Source organism: Indicator indicator, chromosome 20 (genome assembly GCF_027791375.1).
Source record: "Indicator indicator isolate 239-I01 chromosome 20, UM_Iind_1.1, whole genome shotgun sequence".
Taxonomy (NCBI): Eukaryota; Metazoa; Chordata; class Aves; order Piciformes; family Indicatoridae; genus Indicator; species Indicator indicator.
This window is the reverse complement of record NC_072029.1, coordinates 11,469,385-11,486,549: the sequence shown is the minus strand read 5'-3', so window position 1 is coordinate 11,486,549 and position 17,165 is coordinate 11,469,385. Positions and strand designations below refer to the sequence as shown.

The window sequence follows — 17,165 nt, the reverse complement described above, 5'->3', positions numbered from 1 at the left end:
TAAACCTGCAAGGAACAAACTGAGTCTCGTTCCTAGAGCCATACAACCTGGGGTGAGGGGAGAAGCACATACCCTAGCTGTGCTGCTGTAGGTGACAGTGATGTGCACTGTTTCTTGCTTCCCATCTTGAGAAACAGCTCAAGTTATCTGTCACCCACAAAAAAGCCCTGTGTGTTCATGCTCCCTCTTCTGTCACCAACTGGAAAGCTTGGACTCCCTGTGGCTGAGCAGAGGTCTTCTACTCACTGCTCTGTACCCCAGAGCTCAGGATTCAGCACTTCATGTATTCCACAAGTTCTGGTCATAACTTTCATTGTATTGAGGAACTGAACCTTCACCCCACTGGAATGGTTCTGCATCCTTACCCAGAGCTCAGCACTAAACCCAAAGCTGGTTTGCCCCAGTGTGCCCAAGTTAAGTACCACGGCTCACAAAACCAGACAGGAGTGTTCTTCCCTCTTTATTGACTGATGAATTCTCAGGCAGATCTGTTAATTACACTGTTAAATAATAGTTAAAAACAAACCAAGGCCAGAGGAGTTTGAAGTGAAGTATCTAAACTGAAGCAGAAATTGGGAAGGAAGAGGCAGGAGAAGCTGGGCTGGGGGCTCCACTTCTGTACCATTGCAGCTTGGACACCCTAACTGCCACTGCCATGACCTCGAGGCATTAGATTCCAAGGTCTGGCTCAGATGGGACATAATCTAAATACAGAAATGGTTGCCCAGACATAGCCAGATCAGGAAAGAAGAGCTCTGTCCAGATACAGAGGTGCAAGGCAAGTCAAGGGGAAGCAGTATTGCAGCATCCTAGAACACAGCCAGAGATAGCAGCAGTCCTGTTCCAGCTGGCAGACGGGTGAGTCACATTGGCCACAGGCAGTCTCCACCTGAGCCACTGCTCCAGAGCTCACACGTTGTGGGTCTTCTTGGTGAGCTGTGGATCCTCATCCACCAGCTTTGACTTGAGATGCTCCTTGTAGGCGAGGATGTCACCCTGCCACTTGGTGATTGTCTGCTTCTCACAGACCCAGATCTCCTGTGCAACCTGGAAGCAAGCACAGATTTACATCATCTTGTAAGTGTAGCAAAATTATAAAATTAACCAAAACCTACTCTCTTCACACTTCAACTCCTGAAGAAAAAGATCTGCAATGAAATCATAGAATGGCTTGAGTTGGAAGGGACCTTAAAGATCACCCAGTTTCAACCCCTCTGCCACGGGCAGGGACACCTCCCACTAGACCAGGTTGCTCAAGGCCCCATCCAACCTAGCCCTGAACATCTCCAGGGAGGGGGCATCCATAACTTCTCTAGGCAATCCACTAAATACCTTACCTGCTGTTTTCTACACAATTTATAAAAGATTTTAGAACTAAATAACCATCAACATTTTTTTTGTGTTCATGAGCTGTAAGAAGGAAAGCCTTTCCTACTAAGCTGGGAACTGGGGGATAAAAAAAAAAAAAAAAAAAGGTAGGTCTTGACCTGAACTACTTGGCTGTAAAATACTGAAAAATAAAATTATACCTGAACTTGCAGCTGAAGCTATAGCTTGTAAATCATCACTTGACATTTGTGTGTATGTAGTGCAATTTCCTTCACATGCGCAGACTGAGTGATAAAAAAATGTCAGAATGACTCCAGTGCAATTAAAAAAAAAATCTGCTTAAGGTTCCACAGTGTTTCATGATTTCCATTTAACTTATTCACTTCTAGAGTTTAGGGATATTTTTTCTTCCTTTCAAGTACCTCATGTTTTCCTAGGCTAGCTCAGTGATTTTTTTCATGTGGCAAAGGAATGGTGTGCAGTGATTTTTTTCACTCACTCATCCCAAAAAGATGTGTAAGAGACAGTCAGTTGAACACACCTCATGTTATAGCATTAGAAAGGTTCTCTGGCACAAGCCACTACTGTTCTTACCTGTTGGATGAGTCTGAAGTCATGGCTGACCAGCATCATTCCTCCTTCAAATTCATTGATAGCATCTGCCAGAGCATCTATTGTTTCTATGTCCAGGTGATTGGTGGGTTCATCCAGGAACAGCATGTGGGGGTTCTGCCAGGCCAGCCACGCGAAGCACACACGGCACTTCTGCCCGTCAGAGAGATTCCTGATGGGGCTCACCTGGCAAACACAGACACTGCTGGCAGCTCTGCAGGGAGCTGCAGGCTGCCCCTCCAACCACCTCACACTGCTTGCAGCAGCTGCATGACACAAGAGGACAATGTTTGGCCGGTCTTATACCTAGACTAAGCCTCCCTCCCCCACAGAGCAAGGGAATTCCAGGGGCTTCTGAAGAAGGAGTGTCCATAGCAAGAGCCAGCTTGTATTAAGAGGCTCCAAAGGATAGTTAACTGCCTGTGTTCACTGCATCCTGACATGACCACAAAACCACTCTCAACTTCTGGAGTGACAGAAGAGTGTTCTTCTGGGAAGAACAATGTAAAAGTCAATGTTGAATTGCAGTGGTGAGGACAACTCCTGCCACACATGTGACATATGTCATAGAGGAGCATGTCATGTTAGGACTTGAAGCACCCACTGCTGATCCTAACCCTGTGTTTGAATCAAGTGGTCCCCACTGCCAGCTGAGAATGTTTTTAAAATATGCTTGAGTGCAGCACTATGCCACAATTTGTCATCTCTTCACCTGGACTCTGAGGTCACCCATTCCAACCTACACGGTGCTCCAATGCAAGGAAAGTTCCTATGAACCATGAGTTATTTTTATCTCAAATTTTTCAAAGGCAGAGATGCATTTTGTTGCTGTGGTATGCCATGCTGCGTAGTGCCTCACACTGGCAGACATCAGCAGAGCAATAAAAAATGAAGCAGCTCCACTTCCCTAATGAGCAAAAAAGAAACCTCAACAGCTCATACTCACCTGTTGCTTCCCTGTCAGACCGTATCTGCCAATGATTTTTCTCATCTCCTCCTTCTCCTTGATCTCTGGGTAGCATTTCAGCATGTACTCCAGGGGTGAGAGGTCTAAGTCCAACTGTTCTTGCAAGTGCTGACAGAGAAGAAAAATCAGCTTCAGGCTGTGCAGGCCACCCACTTCATGGCCAAAAGTACTTCCCCCTTATATTCTTCTGGTGAATAGCTGAGAAGCAGAAGACAAAGCCAAGAGCCCCATTCACACTATAGCCCCTGTGCTGAACTATTATGGAAGGAGGCTGCATTTCAGGAGCAGGAGTGTTGCTGCAGAAGAGCAGGCTTGTGCACCACCAAGCACAGGCAACCACCTCTCCCATAAAAGGAGGGAGGCTGAAAAGAAAGGATCACAGGAAGCCTCTTTTCAGGGTAAGAACATTTGCTAAAGCCCATTCACCAACAGAACAGTTCCTTCCCCCATCTCCAAACACAGAAGGCCAGCAGTGGGAGAGGCCTTAGAATCAGAAATAGAGGGGCAACGTTCCTGACAGCTTTTTCCTCAGCATTTGATGTTCCCCATGGCTGTTGTGGGGAGTACCTGGTGGTATCTACCAATCTTCACATGAGAGTGCTTGCGAATCATCCCATCTGTAGGCAGCAGCTAGAAAGGGAAGACAAAAGCATTTCACCAGGAAATCCTTCTATTTGCTGTATGCCAGAAATGCAGAATCCAACCATGTCTGCTCTGGCACATAGGAGGCAGCCTGAACAGATACTATCAGAGGCAAAGAAAACCCCACTGTGCTGCCGCAGGACCTTGGGATTTCTAAGGCCTGATTGGGGTCCTGCAGCAAATCAGAGCAATTTTGTTGCAGACTACCCCAAGAATAAAGGTCCAGAACAGGGCAGACAATATAGGGAGCATACCTCTCCTGTGAGCAGTTTCAGCAGTGTTGACTTTCCAGCTCCATTGGGTCCAACAAGAGCTACACGAGTATCCAGATCAATGCCAAACTCCAGGTTATTATAGATCCATGGCTACAAACAATAAAAATCATAACACATATTATGTCTTTCCACTACTACCTAGAACCTCCACGCTGCATCTGCAATGCTGTCCTCAGAAGACTTGGGATTAGCACTGCCAAGAAGCTTGATCCACTGGTCACATGCTGCAGCCTGCCCAGAAAGTTTGGCCAAAAGCCTCATGCTCCCAAACAAGGCAGGACACGAGTGACCTCCATGCACACTCCCCACACTCACCCCATCCTTGGTGTATTTGAAGCTGACATTCTGCACCATGATGACAGGAGGGGGGATTTTCCCACATGGCGGGAAATAGAATGACAGAGTCTGTTAACACAGAAACAAAATCCACCTGTCAGATACCCTGGAGCACAGGACAACCCAGTCCTTCTGCTGTAACCATGCCTCCTTACAAACACTATCTGTAGACTGAGGTACCAGACTGTACATTTTTATGAGCCCCTCTGGCAACTCATTCACAGATTTATTCTGATTAGTGACTTGCAAATTCATCTGCTGGCTAATGAATCCTTACTTCTTTCCCCAAATGTGGGTTTATAACTCTCAAGCAGCTAGCAGTTGCTCTGACCATCCTCCCTCATCTTCTCCAATCCTCAGACATTAATTTTTGATTTCTGTGCCTGCAGAATAGCCTGACTGATATGACAAGTGCCCTTCTCTCCCCTAGAAAATTACTACTTGTCTTTCCACTCTTCAGCACTAGCTTATCTTCAGTACAGCCATACGTTGCATCAGGAAGGTTTGTGGCCTTTTTGTTCCCAGCTGTGTCAGCCACTCCTGCTGCCAGCTAAAGACCATTTTATTTATGTAGCCCGTGTTTCCAACACTGATCTCTAGATGCAATCCCATGCCTGATCCTACCTTATCATTCACAACTCTCTCTGTCAAGCCAGAAGCCATCATTTTTTGAAGGGTCTTCTCCTTGCTTTGAGCTTGCCTGGCCAGCTTTGCACTACCATGACCAAATCGTGCAATATAATTCTGCAACAGAACACAGAGTGAGCCAACAGCCACAACAGCAAGGTTGAGGAGGTGCAGGGATGCCCACCTGCATGGGAAGAAAGATGTTCATGCAGCTAAGCAGATACCTTCATATGGGCAATCTGATCTTGTTCCCAGTGGAATCGCTTCATTTGGTTTTCCTCTAGTTCCAAGCGAGTCTTTACATACTGGTCATAATTTCCCTGGAAAGAGAGCAGAGAGCATCAGCCAGGCCCCAGAAAACAGCTCCCACCTCCGCTGGTTGTGCACTACTCACTGTGTAGTACTTGAGTTTACGGTTGTGCATGTGGATGATGTTGGTGCAGACACCATTCAAGAAGTCCTGGGAGTGGGATATCAGCACAAGGATCCGCCTGAACCTGTGGCCCCACAGAAGTTATCAGAGACTAAGTTAGGAAAAGGATTCACACTCCTTGGCCCAGATAGCAACAGAGGATTTGCATGCACCAAGTCTCTCTTGCCTACTGGCAGATTAAAAACAAAAAGATAACAGCCCTGGAGATGCTTTGGGAACTCTGGAGTAAAGCAGCTACAACCAGCTGCAGCAAATACTGCAAACACCTTTCACTGTCTTAAAACACTCTTCACTGTAAGAGTGTCTGCCCATCTCCACAAAAATACCAGAGCTGGCCACCCATATGTGGTCCATGATCAGAGCTCCTGGTGCAACTGACTCTACTGCATCACACTTTGGAGAATTTTCATCCTTTTCTGCTTACTTTGACCCTAGCACAGACTACTACCTGTCAGGCCCACTATGCCTGGCTCCACTTCAGATCTGTACAATCGCCAGTTAAAGCCCCTCAAAAAGAGAGGTTCAAATTGCTCTCCTAAAGCATCTGATTTCTGCTTTTCAGGGAAGTAGCTTCAGCCAGGGAGTACAGGCCAGCACTTCCCATTTCTCCAGTGAGGGAAGAGGCTTGTCTTGAGTTCATTACCCTTGCAAAAAGAACCCTTCTGCAAACACACACAGCAGCAAGCGCAAGGAGGCGTCACTGTTACTGAACATAGTCATGTAGCCACAACAACCTCAGACAGTTATTCCTGCAGCACTTCCTCACAAGATTTTCAGCAGAAAAACACAACCCATAGAAGCAGCAGATGCCTTCATGCTTACGTTTTCAGCTCTTCCTCTAGCCACACACAGGCATCCAGGTCAAGGTGGTTTGTGGGCTCATCTAGCAGCAGCATGAAAGGCCGAATGAAGAGGGCTCTGAAAAGAGAGGGGAGACAACAGCATAGACTAAATGCAGGTAACCCAAAGTCTCTCAGCTCTGCTCTGAGTTCTCAGAGCTGTGTGTGTGGCTCTGCAGGGTCAGAAGCAGGCAGGCATTCTTCCAGGAGGCAGCAGACAGTACAACACTCACCTGGCGAGAGCCACCCTCATTCGCCAGCCACCACTGAAGTCCTTCAGCTTCTTCCTCTGCATGGCTGGTGTGAATCCCAAGCCATGAAGGATCCGTGAGGCCCTCGCTTCTGCCTTGTCAGCATCCAGCTCCTCCAGACGTTCGTATAACTCCAACAGCTTCTCACACTCCGCTGAAAGAGAGCCTTCCTGTCAGCACTCTACCAGCAATGGGCTCTCAGCTGCACCTCTGTACAGCAGGAAAGCTCTTAGTCCATCTGCTTTACCACTATGCAGCCCTCTCCATTCCCAAGCCTGAGAGGCTTCCTAAGAAGCTGCAGAGAATAATTTCATCCAACGGACTGTGATCCCACAAGACTTTTCAGCTAGTACAGGGCAGGTTGGGGAAATGGGTATAGTGACGTAAAAGCTCTGCCAAGAAACCCAAGTAAAATCTTTGGTGGGAAGGGCAATGGAGGAGATGTCCCTTGTCCACAGGGACTCAGAGAAGCTTTACCATCTTCGTGAGCCAGACGTTCTGCCTCTCGTTCCAACATGGCCCGCTCTGTATCCACCTCCATCACGCACTGCAGAGGAGTCTTGTCACTGGGAGGCATCTCTCGGGTCAGGTGGTAGATGTCAATATGCTCTGGGATGGGCACTTCGCGTTTCCCAATAGCTGACAAAAGCATGGATTTCCCTGCGTGCAGAGAGACACTCCACAATTAATTGTTGGATTCAATGAGATACATCACAGAGAAATGGACGAGATGCAGTCAGATCCCATTAATTCCCTCCTACAGGAAGAATTAGGGATAGAACAGAGCCTACTGCCTCACTGCCACAGGCTGCCCTCCCAGCCAAAGCTCACCACCTCAAGGACAGGGGAGCAACATGAAGAAGCTCTCTGGAAATCACTGCAGTTCAGCCCTTGCCTGCATTTAGGGAATTTTCTCTCTGCTTTACACTTCCTGCTGACTAACCAGGTCTGACATCAGTTACCAGGACACCAGACTCTAAAGGCTCCTAACACAGAAGGAAGTAACACACCATCACTAGACAGCTCAAGCGTTTAACCAGCTGGTCACTCTGAGCAGCTCTTCTTCAGTTACACCCCCATTCTGCACCACTCCATGCAGGGTGTCACCTTCTCCAGGGGTTGTACAGCTCTTTTCCCATTCAATCCACATACCTCCTGCTCCTTCATACTCTGCAAGTTCTTTGACCAATAGCATCAGGACTGAGTTTATTGACACTGCTAAACACATTCTGCAAACAGGAATCAAAAGTAACAGATTCCAGACACCTCTCCCAGCCCTCCAAAGCCAGAATGCAACCTCATACTTCCACCAGCAATCCTAACAATTCTTCTTCCTGGGTGGGGAGATGGACAACGGGAACTGCTTTGTCCCAGCCATGTCTAGCAGCCTTCTTTCTAGTTTCCAGCATTTACTACCTGCATCTGCCCAACTGCTCAGCAGCACAGCATCTCTGCCAAGCCCCAGCAAGCCCATGCCTCTGCCCCACAGCTCACCGATCCCATTCAGTCCTATCAGGCCATAGCGTCTCCCGGAGTTCAGCTCGAGTTTTGTGTCACTCAGCAGCTCCTGGCCGTGGAAAGTCAGTGAGAGGTTGATGATATGCACATCAGTGCTATTGGGATGGGAGGCCAGCACTCCTGTCACAGCACGGGCGGCAGCTTTCTTTAATTCAAAGTCCTCCAGTTCCTTGGTAAGAGCATCCACCTCTGCAAGCAGAGACAGAAGTGTCAGTGGCTTACAAATACAAAGGAAGCCATAAGCCTCTGTACCAAAAGGCCCAGGACCAGAATAACAATTCTCATGTCCTCATTTCTACAGAAATGTTGAAGAGCTGTAAAGCAACTCAACTTTTTGACTTAGGAGATGAATATTTATGATCTAACAGGAGCTTCCACCTGCTCTCTAAATAAAATCTGACCGCTAGAACTAAGTGAGCAGCCAAGACAGCTGGCCTGGTATTCAGGTATGATGGAACTAACTCTCAATGCAAGAAGCACTAGAGTAGGAAGAGAACTTGAAAAGTCTTGCTTGCAGGCTTAAGGAAAGAGTTGGCCAAACAAAATCTGGCTAGAAAATAAAGGGAAAGTTGAAAGGAAAAAAGAGGCACTGGAACATGCCCTACCAATTTTTCGAGAAGCTAACATGTCCACATGCACAACTCCTTTTCTTCCTATGGTATAACAAACCTTCCCCGTCATGCTGATCTTCTGTTGTGGCCCTGAGTGACAGCCCAATTTTCATTCCTTGGTGAGACACTGCCATCTGAATAAGAAAATGGCATTGAGGGTCTCAGCAGTGCCCCAGCTGCTCAGAACAGAGACCAAGGTGTTCAGTGTTCAAGACAGTGAGGAACAGCCTGGCTGTCCACAATCAGCACTCCTGGCAGAACCACTCACTTGGCAAAAGCACTGTTAAGAGAATCATGGAATTGTTTAGGTTGGAAAAGACCTTTAAGACCATGGAGTCTAACAGTTAAGCCAGCATGATCAGATCACCACTAAACCACGTCCCTCCACACCACATCTCGTCCCTCCGCACCACATCTCGACAGCTTTGAAACCCCTCCAGGGATGGGGACTCCAACTCTTTCAAGGAAGAAACTGTTCCTCGTGTCCAGCCTAACATGCCCCTGGCACAACTTGAGGCTGTTTCCTCTTGCCTTTTATTACTTGTTCCTTGGGAGAAGAGACCAACCCCCACCTGGCTCCAACTTCCTTTCAGGGAGTTGTAGAGAGCAATAAGGTCTCCGCTCAGCCTCCTTTTCTCCAGGCTCAACAACCCCAGGTCCCTCAGCTGCTCCTCACCAGACCTGTTCTCCAGACCCTTCACCAACTTTATTGCCCTTGTCTGAACCAATGCCCCCACTACAGAGGGATGATGCCAGCAAGTGGGGCCACACCACTGCTGATCCATGCCAGGGGGCCTTCTTGGGCACCTGGGTCACTGCTGTCCCATAGCCATTATTATCGAGGCAAACGCCCCTTACCCACAGGGGCCCCGCTGGCAGCACAGGCAGCGCACGCAGATCAGCGAAGGGCCAACAGAACCAGGCAACTCCCCACTGGCCACTGCCTGCTTCCCAGGCAGCCGCCGGTGCGACCCGCACGCGTGGGAGGCCTCCTCCGTGCGCCCCTGCCCGCGGCTCGGCCCCGCCGCGCTCCGCCAATAGCAAAGCTAAATGCAAATAACCCGCGAAAGCGGCCGGCGATTGGCCGGCTCGGTCCGAGCGGCGCCGGGCCCGCGGTCCGCCTGCAGTTCGAGCCGCCGGCCTCGCGCCAGCGCCCAGGAACGTCCCCGGAGGCCAGCCCCCGTCTGGCCTCCGGCTGCCCGGAATCAGTGCCACGCACCGAGAGCGACGCAATGTAGGCTGAGCCCGGGAGAGCTCGGGTGGCCAGCGGCTGCGGCCACGGGTGGGCAGGAGGAAGGAAAAAACTCAGCCCTGTGTCTGTTAGCAGCTCCTGGCCTGCTTCCTTCAGAGGGCTCAGCAGCTCTTTGTTGCTAAAACCACTCTCATTAACGCAGCGGGGCTCATGGTGTCCCAGAGAGGCAGATAAACAGGGTTCAACAGCAATGTCAGTAAGAGCATTAAGAATTTGGGCGCTGCCATAGCTCCTGCGGCAGATTAAAAGGAAACAACCTAAAACGCCCACTCCGGTGTGGACATCAAGTACCAGAAGATGCGGACCGTACTTGTCTGAGAGAGACAGCGGCAGCGCGGTCCCCTGCAGAGCACACGGACTAAAGCCGGACACCCGCCGGCACGGTGGGGCTTGTACTACGGTAGGGCCACATCTCACCTGGCAGCAACGTTCCGTTGGCCTCTGGGGGCCGGACCTCCTGCGGCTCGGACCCGGCATCGCCGTTCTCCTCCGCGGCCCGCCGCGGCCGCTGCCGGGCCTTGGCCGCCTCCTTCTTCTTAGCCGCCTTCTTCTTGGCCAGGTCCGAGGGCATGGCGCGGCGGAGGGGCTGCGGCGGAGATGTAAGAGGCGCCGTTAGGCCGCGCCGATCCGGGTCGCCCCAGTTCCCCGCCTTGGCGGCCCGGCGAGCCGCCCGGCCCGGAGCACGCGGCGCCGTCGGGCCGGGCCCTGCCAAGATCTCCTTGCCCGCCCGGCCGCCCGCGAGGCTACCCGCGCACGCACTACCCTACCCGACCCGGTCCGACCCACTAGTCCTAGTCCTACGCCGCCGCCGCGCCGCGCGCCCCGGCCTGCACCGCCCGCTCGGACCGCACCGGCCGATCCGCGCTTTCCTTCTGTCGCAACAGGACAGCTGCTACCGCGTGCGCACGCCCCGCCCCTCCGGAGTCACGGCCAATCGGAGGGCTTAGCGTCACCCGCGCCGGGCGGCCGTGCAGCTCTAGAAGGCGGAGTCCGCACCCCCTCTGCCGGCTTCTGGGTACTGTGTTCCCGGCGTGCACCGCGCCGCTGGCGCCAGTCCCGGCTTCAGGTTCCGCCTTCGGCGCGCAGTGCGCGCGCGCCACACGGTATCATAGAGGCTGACTTTGCCTGGCAGAGCGTCTGCTGCGCACGATAGAGCGGAAAGCGGAAGCGGAAGCGCGCGAGGGTCGCGATGGGGCGGCTGAGGTGGCAGCGGCGGGATCGCGGCCGGTTGGGAGCCGCTGTTACCGCTTCTGCGGCTCCGGCCCGGAACTCTGGGCTGCCTCGGCCCCTGCCACCGGCCTGCGGGCAGAAGGGCCACGCTTGCCTGCGGGTGAGCGAGCACCGGGGCTGGTGACCTCTTTACGTCGGCGGAGGGGGCTGCTGCGTGGCCCCAAGGGGACTACCGTGTTCTCGCCCGCCGTAGTCTGTCCCCGGGCGCCCTGCGCCGGCCATGTCCCGTGGCTGCTGGCTCTCCGAGCGTCGGAGCTGCCCCGCGAGCCCGCACCGGGCGTAGCGGGTCTGCAGCAGTCTCCACCCGGCCAAACGGGACCGCGCTGCCCCGCGGCTGGACGCCGGCCCCAGCGCCGCTATGCGCCTGGCTGCGCTGCTGGCTGCGCTGCGGCCCGTGCTGCCGCTTGTCCTGGGCCTCTCTCTCGGCTGCAGCCTGAGCCTGCTGCGAGCCTCCTGGAGCCAGAGCGGAGGCGAGGAGCAGTGCTCGGGGCCGCCGGGCCGGGCCGAGCCTCTCGCCGGCGGAGCGCGTCCGGAGGAGGCGGATGGAGGGCCGGGCCCAGGCCATGAGGACTTCAGGCCTCGTATTGTGCCGTATTACAGAGACCCCAACAAGCCTTACAAAAAAGTGCTCAGGTAGGACCTGTTCTTTTGGCCAGGCTTTTCTCTGGGAAATAATCACTTAGGGGAGGGTGTTTGAGGCTCTAAATCTTCGTATGAGGTAACAGACTCACGGTGGAGTGTGCCATATGAAATACTTACGTACCAATAACATGGTGCAAGAAGGCAAAGGCTACAATTGACATCTTAAGGGGCTGCAAAACAAGTGTCGGTTATTTTTTTAATTAAAAAAGGCAACAGATGTGCTCAAGAAGTTTGAAAATGCTTCTTACTTTACTACTTAAGACATGTTAAATTATTCCTCCAAACTCTTTCAACCATTCTATTAATGAAAAAACTTTTGAGCCATTAATAATGTATAACACTTGCAAGGGGTTAGCTCTGTTTTGTTCTCACTTAGAGTAGCACAGTTTCCTAAGTTAAATGTACAATGTGGGATTGTTGTTTCCTTGAGGAAAAGGAGTGCTTTTACAGCATTGTGTTTTGACTAGTGAGTTTTCTCTTAAAGTTCTACTTTCAGGCTTAACAGTTTCACTATTGGTAGGTTCCAGCAGATAAAGGCTATATGTAAAAGATGTGGGTAGACTGGAAAGGATCTAGAGAAGGGCCATAAAGATGATCCAGGGACCGGGAAGCTGCTGAATGAGAAAAGGCTGAGAGAACTGGAGTTGTTCAGCCTGGGAAAAAGAAGACATATGATAGACTTTCTCACCATGTTCCAGTATGCAAAGGGTGGGTATAAAGAAGATTGGAAACTCCATTTTTATAAGGGGTCCTATGGAAAAGGTGAGGGTGATGGACAAAAGTTATTCCTGGGGAGATTCCCATTGCATGCAGGAGGAATTTTTTTCGTGATGAGAACAATCAGCCATTGGAATAATCTTCCCAGGGATGTCAGGGAGTCTCCAACACTGGGCATGTTTGAGATTTAGCTGAACAGGAGCTGGGGCAGCTTGTTTAGACCATGTTTGTCTGAAGAAAGGTTGGACCAGATGATCCTTTATGTCCCTTCCAACCTGGCATTCAGTGATCATCCTTTGATTGTTGTCATTCATCTGTTTGTCACATAGCTATGTCCTTCCTTTACAGAACCCGCTACATCCAGACAGAACTGGGCTTCCATGAGAGACTGTTTGTGGCTGTGTTGACCTCCAAGGCTACCCTGAACACACTGGCAGTAGCTGTGAACAAAACCGTGGCCCATCACTTCCCACGCCTGCTGTACTTCACTGGACTGCGCAGTGCCAAGGTGCCTCACGGCATGGTGCTGGTGGCCCATGGGGATGAGCGTCCCATTTGGCTCATGTATGAGACCATGCACTACATCCATCAGCATTTTGGATCGGACTATGATTGGTTCTACATCATGCAGGATGACACCTATGCCCAGGCTGAACAGGTCAAGGCTCTGGTGACACACCTGAGTATTAACCAAGATGTCTACTTGGGACGAGCGGAGGAGTTCATTGGTGGGGATGAGCAGGCGCGGTACTGTCACGGTGGCTTTGGCTACCTGATCTCCCGCAGCCTGCTGCTGAAGCTCCATCCACACCTGGACAGCTGTCGCAATGAGATCCTCAGTGTGCGGCCAGATGAGTGGCTAGGGCGGTGTATCATCGATTTCCTTGGCATCGCTTGTGTTTCCCAGCTCCAGGTACTACCTGCCTTCTCTGGCCTGGGTGGTAGCTAAGCCTCACAAAACCTGTGTTCTTGCTTGTCCACTGCATGGCAGCAAAAGGGCTTTTCTGTGAACTTCTGCTCTGAGCTTGAGGAACGAGGGACTGTGGTGTGGCAGTATTGGTGAAAGGCCAAGCTGAGACACGAGGGGTCAGAGCGCATGCAGTATTTGGATTTCAGCCTAGGAGCAGCTGCTGATCCACAGGTTTTTAGAGGTTGGATAAAGTGCACTGTGGTACCAGGGAGCAAGTGGGCATATAGTATGGAGGGTAGAGTTAGGGGAGGCAGCTGTTATGTTTTCATCTTTGGGCACTGCAGTCAGCATGGCAAGAGGAACCAATGCATGCGTGGAGTGAAGGAAGGCTTCCCTGTGAGCTTGGCTTCCATGCCAGTCTTTCTGACTTTTGTCTACTTCAGGGCCAGCATTATCACACTTATGAATTAGCCAAAAATACTGAGCCAGAGAAGGAGGAGGAAGAGGAATTCCAGGCAGCTCTAGCTGTGCACCCTGTGTCCGACATGACCTTGATGTACCGGCTGCACAAGCGCTTCAGCAGGATCCAGCTGGACAGGGCCTACCAGGAGATCCAGGACCTCCAGGTATGTGGTGAGGGATATCTGCAAAAGTTTCTCCACCAAACAGCTTTTCTTTTCTTTCAAGGTATCAGAAGAAGATTATTGCTTCTGTTTGTAGGTGACTGCCAGACAGATGCAGGATGTAGTCCTGCCTCTGAGAAATAGTACTTCTGAGGCTATGTCACCCAAAACTGATGGTGTGATGCTAGTACAGTACAGTTCTAGGTGGTTGTCTTTGTTTAGCCTCTATTTGGGATAAACTGCAGCAGTTGCTCTGTCACCCAGTGACCTCTCCCCAGCCAAAAAGGGGGATCAGGAAAAGAGAAGAGATCTGTAGGTGCAGATATGAAAATAACCAAACTATACCAGTGCCTATATAAAGCTATATTCAGCCCCCTGAATGTATGGCAGTCACAGCAAACAAGAAGGCAGTCCTCGGGAGCAGAACGGTATGTAAGCCCCTCCAGAGATGTGGAGAAGCAAGAGAAGGAAGGAAAGCAGGAGCAGCCCCCATCCTCAGCAGACTTCCCAGGCTGTCTCCAAACTGCTGATGACCTGCACTTCCTTCCTTCACCAGCCAAGGCTGGTGGAACTGGGTGGGAGATGGGCTCCAAGAAGCCATAGGGATCAGCGAGCCTTCTCTCTTTGCACAGATGCAGATCAGGAACTTGACTTCACTGACCCCTGCAGGCGAGGCAGGCTTGACCTGGCCAGTGGGCATTAATGCCCCATTTCTTCCAAAGTCACGTTTTGAGGTAATCAGCTGGGACTACTTCACTGAGCAGCACCTCTTCTCCTGCCCAGACGGGTCCCCAAAGTGCGAGCTCTCTGGAGCCAGCAAAGCAGATGTCAGTGAGATCATTGACTCTGCACTGGAGCAGCTGAACCGTCGCTACCAGCCGCTGCTCCGCTTCAGCAAGCGGCAGCTGCTGAACGGCTACCGGCGCTTCGACCCCACGCGGGGCATGGAGTACACACTGGACCTGCTGCTGGAGGCAGTCACCCAGAAGGGCCACAGCCACGTTCTGGCCAAGCGAGTCAGCTTGGTGCGGCCCCTAAGTAAGGTGGAAATTATTCCCATGCCGTATGTGACCGAGGCCACACGGGTACAACTGGTGCTTCCCCTGACAGTGCAGGACCTGGATTTTGTGGCAAACTTCCTGGATGTGTTTGCTATGAACACATTGGACACACATGATAATGCCTTGCTGACTTTGCTTTTCATCTACCACCCCTACGATGCCCAGCGAGTCAGTCAGGTGGATGTTTTTGCTGGAGTCAAAGCCATGGTAGGGGAGCTAGAGAAACGCTATGCAGAAGTTAAAATCCCCTGGATTAGTGTTAAAACAGAGGTGCCGTCGCAAGTGAAGCTCATGGACATAGTCTCAAAGAAGCACCCTGTGGACACACTCTTCTTCCTGGCCAGCGTCTGGACGGAGATCAACATGGAGTTCCTGAACCGCTGCCGCATGAACACCATCAGCAACTGGCAGGTGTTTTTCCCAGTGCACTTCCAAGAGTTCAACCCCGCACTGGTGTACCGCAGCGAGCAGGCCGCGTCCTCTGGCACAGACTTCCTGCGGGACGGGCACTTCGACAGGCACTCCTTCGCTGAGGCCTGCTTCTACAACTCAGACTACATGACAGCACGGACCAAGCTAGCAGCTGACATCCTAGACCAAGATGAGGTACTGGAGAGCATGGAGGTGTTTGATGTCTTCCTCCACTATTCTGGTCTGCACCTGTTCAGGGCTGTGGAGCCAGGGTTGGTGCAGAAATATGCTCTGAGGAGCTGTAACCCCCGGCTTAGTGAGGAGCTGTACCACCGCTGCGTGCTCAGTAACCTGGAAGGACTCGCGTCCCGCTCGCATTTAGCCATGGCCCTCTTTGAGCAGGAACAGGCCAACAGCACTTGAGAAACTAGAAACATGGCGAGCTTCTCAGCACCTTAACACTTGGCACTTTCCATCCCCTTCCCAGCCTTGCCATGGGTGGATGGCATGTGAGGTGAAGGGAGGAGTTAGACTTTTCCAGCCCTGCTCACAGGCATAGGCTACCGAGGGAGGCTGTTTCTGTGGGGAGGTTTTGGGGTTTGTTTTTCCTTTTTTTTTTTTTTTTTTAATAAAGAAAAGTTTCTTTCCAGGCAGATTGTGTGCTTACTTGCAAACTCTATATAGTATCTGGGGTGATGTAAAACAAGCTCTAGAGTCAACCTTGTTGAGCCACTGTGCAGTGCAAAGGTACAGTAAATGTGAGCTGGGTGATGCAACAAAGCTACCTCAACTGTGCTGCACTCAGTGGAGCACTGCCTGCAACCTCCTGGCAGCACCCTCATGCAGCCCAGGATGCTGCTGGCTGCCTGCCTTCATTCCAGGGGGCTGCCCCTGGCCTGTGTTTAACTTCTTACCCACCAGAACCCCACTAAGGTTTTTATTGCAAAGCTTTCAGCTTTCCAGGCAGTAGCCAGGGACTCTAAGGCCAAAGCCTTGATGTGAACTTGGGTGCTGAGCCAGAAAGGGTGACTGACCCCATTTGTGGCTGCATAAGTTCTGCTTAAGGAAAGGGGTTGTTTGCTGTGCTTACAAGGAGTGAGTTGGAAACCTGATGTCAGCATCTAAAGAGATGCTGAAAAAGTCTTCAAAGGAAGTGTTCAAAGTCTGAACCACTGCTTCAAGTTGGATAGAAATCTGAAGATTTGTTTAAAGAGAGATGCCTTGATGACATTTACAGGGGAAGAAGTCAAATCTTTGTCTTACTGGGCTGCATGTGTGTTGCTAAGCAAACCTTCAGAGAGAGAGAACAAGAGGAGCTAATTGGGAAGCTGTTTGTTATATGAGGGATGGTTTTGTATGAGGAGGTGCTGATCTATTATGAGCCCAGTAGAACAGGCACTCAAACTGTAAGCTGTCATAAAATATGTTCTGTTAGAGATGATGCTACAAAGCATAGCTGATTTTACATCCTTTAGGTCTGGGAAACCCTGAGTGCTGGAGTATTGAATGGGCCTCTGATTTACACATGACACATCCTGCAGACCTCACCTGTTTTGGTTGTAGGAGGATTACAAGAAAGAGGAGAAAAGGCGTTTGCTTGAGAATTTCTTGCCTGCCTTTTGGCCAGAGGCAGGCACTCAGAGGTGACACAATGGCTGGGCTGAGCTGACAGCTGCCTGTAGGTCCTTCCATGACGTTGAGCTGGTTGAGGCTGCACTGTGTGTGAGGGGCTCGAGCAGCAGAGCACAGGCCTGCTTGGGTTGGCTGCTGTGGACCACCTGCTGCCTGCCCTGGGGAGTGGGTGTTTGTTTTCTTCAAGGAAAAGTAAAACACAGCCTTGTGGTGCCTGAGAGGAAGCATAGATTGTAAACGTAGGTTT

At 51.3% G+C, this 17,165-nt stretch overlaps 2 protein-coding genes across 3 annotated transcripts; one reads left to right on the top strand and one right to left on the bottom strand.

Annotated features, from left to right (window-relative positions):
* Window positions 1–457: 457 nt before the first annotated feature.
* Window positions 458–10,263, bottom strand: ABCF2 (ATP binding cassette subfamily F member 2). Its single transcript, XM_054390167.1, has 14 exons — window positions 10,110–10,263; window positions 7,806–8,018; window positions 6,789–6,971; window positions 6,294–6,465; window positions 6,044–6,139; window positions 5,183–5,285; window positions 5,013–5,108; window positions 4,786–4,905; window positions 4,141–4,230; window positions 3,805–3,915; window positions 3,476–3,538; window positions 2,888–3,016; window positions 1,924–2,127; window positions 458–1,047 (listed from the first exon to the last, which is right to left on the bottom strand). Exons 1-14 carry the CDS (start codon window positions 10,261–10,263, stop codon window positions 910–912), a joined length of 1,872 nt encoding a protein of 623 aa, XP_054246142.1. The 3' UTR covers window positions 458–909.
* Window positions 10,264–11,268: 1,005 nt separating this feature from the next.
* CHPF2 (chondroitin polymerizing factor 2) lies at window positions 11,269–15,876 on the top strand. Of its 2 annotated transcripts, XM_054390038.1 has the most exons (4): window positions 11,269–11,555; window positions 12,630–13,194; window positions 13,635–13,817; window positions 14,447–15,876. In XM_054390038.1, the coding sequence occupies exons 1-4, from the start codon at window positions 11,281–11,283 to the stop codon at window positions 15,707–15,709; spliced, it is 2,286 nt and encodes a 761-aa protein (XP_054246013.1). In that variant the 5' UTR covers window positions 11,269–11,280; the 3' UTR covers window positions 15,710–15,876. The 2 variants fall into 2 exon arrangements, with proteins under 2 accessions (XP_054246013.1, XP_054246012.1); XM_054390037.1 differs by lacking the exon at window positions 13,635–13,817 and having other exon boundaries at window positions 11,281–11,555.
* The last annotated feature ends 1,289 nt before the right edge of the window (window positions 15,877–17,165 follow it).

What these genes read in the sequence shown, in the direction of transcription:
- ABCF2 (XM_054390167.1), bottom strand. Translation starts at nt 10,263, where the DNA reads ATGCCCTCGGACCTGGCCAAGAAGAAGGCGGCTAAGAAGAAGGAGGCG. An exon ending in ACGTCTGGCTCACGAAGATG is followed by an intron (nt 6,466 to 6,788) that starts GTAAAGCTTCTC and finishes GCTCTCTTTCAG; the next exon opens with CGGAGTGTGAGAAGCTGTTG. An exon ending in TCAAATACACCAAGGATGGG is followed by an intron (nt 3,916 to 4,140) that starts GTGAGTGTGGGG and finishes TATTGTTTGTAG; the next exon opens with CCATGGATCTATAATAACCT.
- CHPF2 (XM_054390038.1), top strand. Translation starts at nt 11,281, where the DNA reads ATGCGCCTGGCTGCGCTGCTGGCTGCGCTGCGGCCCGTGCTGCCGCTT. An exon ending in CCTTACAAAAAAGTGCTCAG is followed by an intron (nt 11,556 to 12,629) that starts GTAGGACCTGTT and finishes CTTCCTTTACAG; the next exon opens with AACCCGCTACATCCAGACAG. An exon ending in AGGAGATCCAGGACCTCCAG is followed by an intron (nt 13,818 to 14,446) that starts GTATGTGGTGAG and finishes CTCTTTGCACAG; the next exon opens with ATGCAGATCAGGAACTTGAC.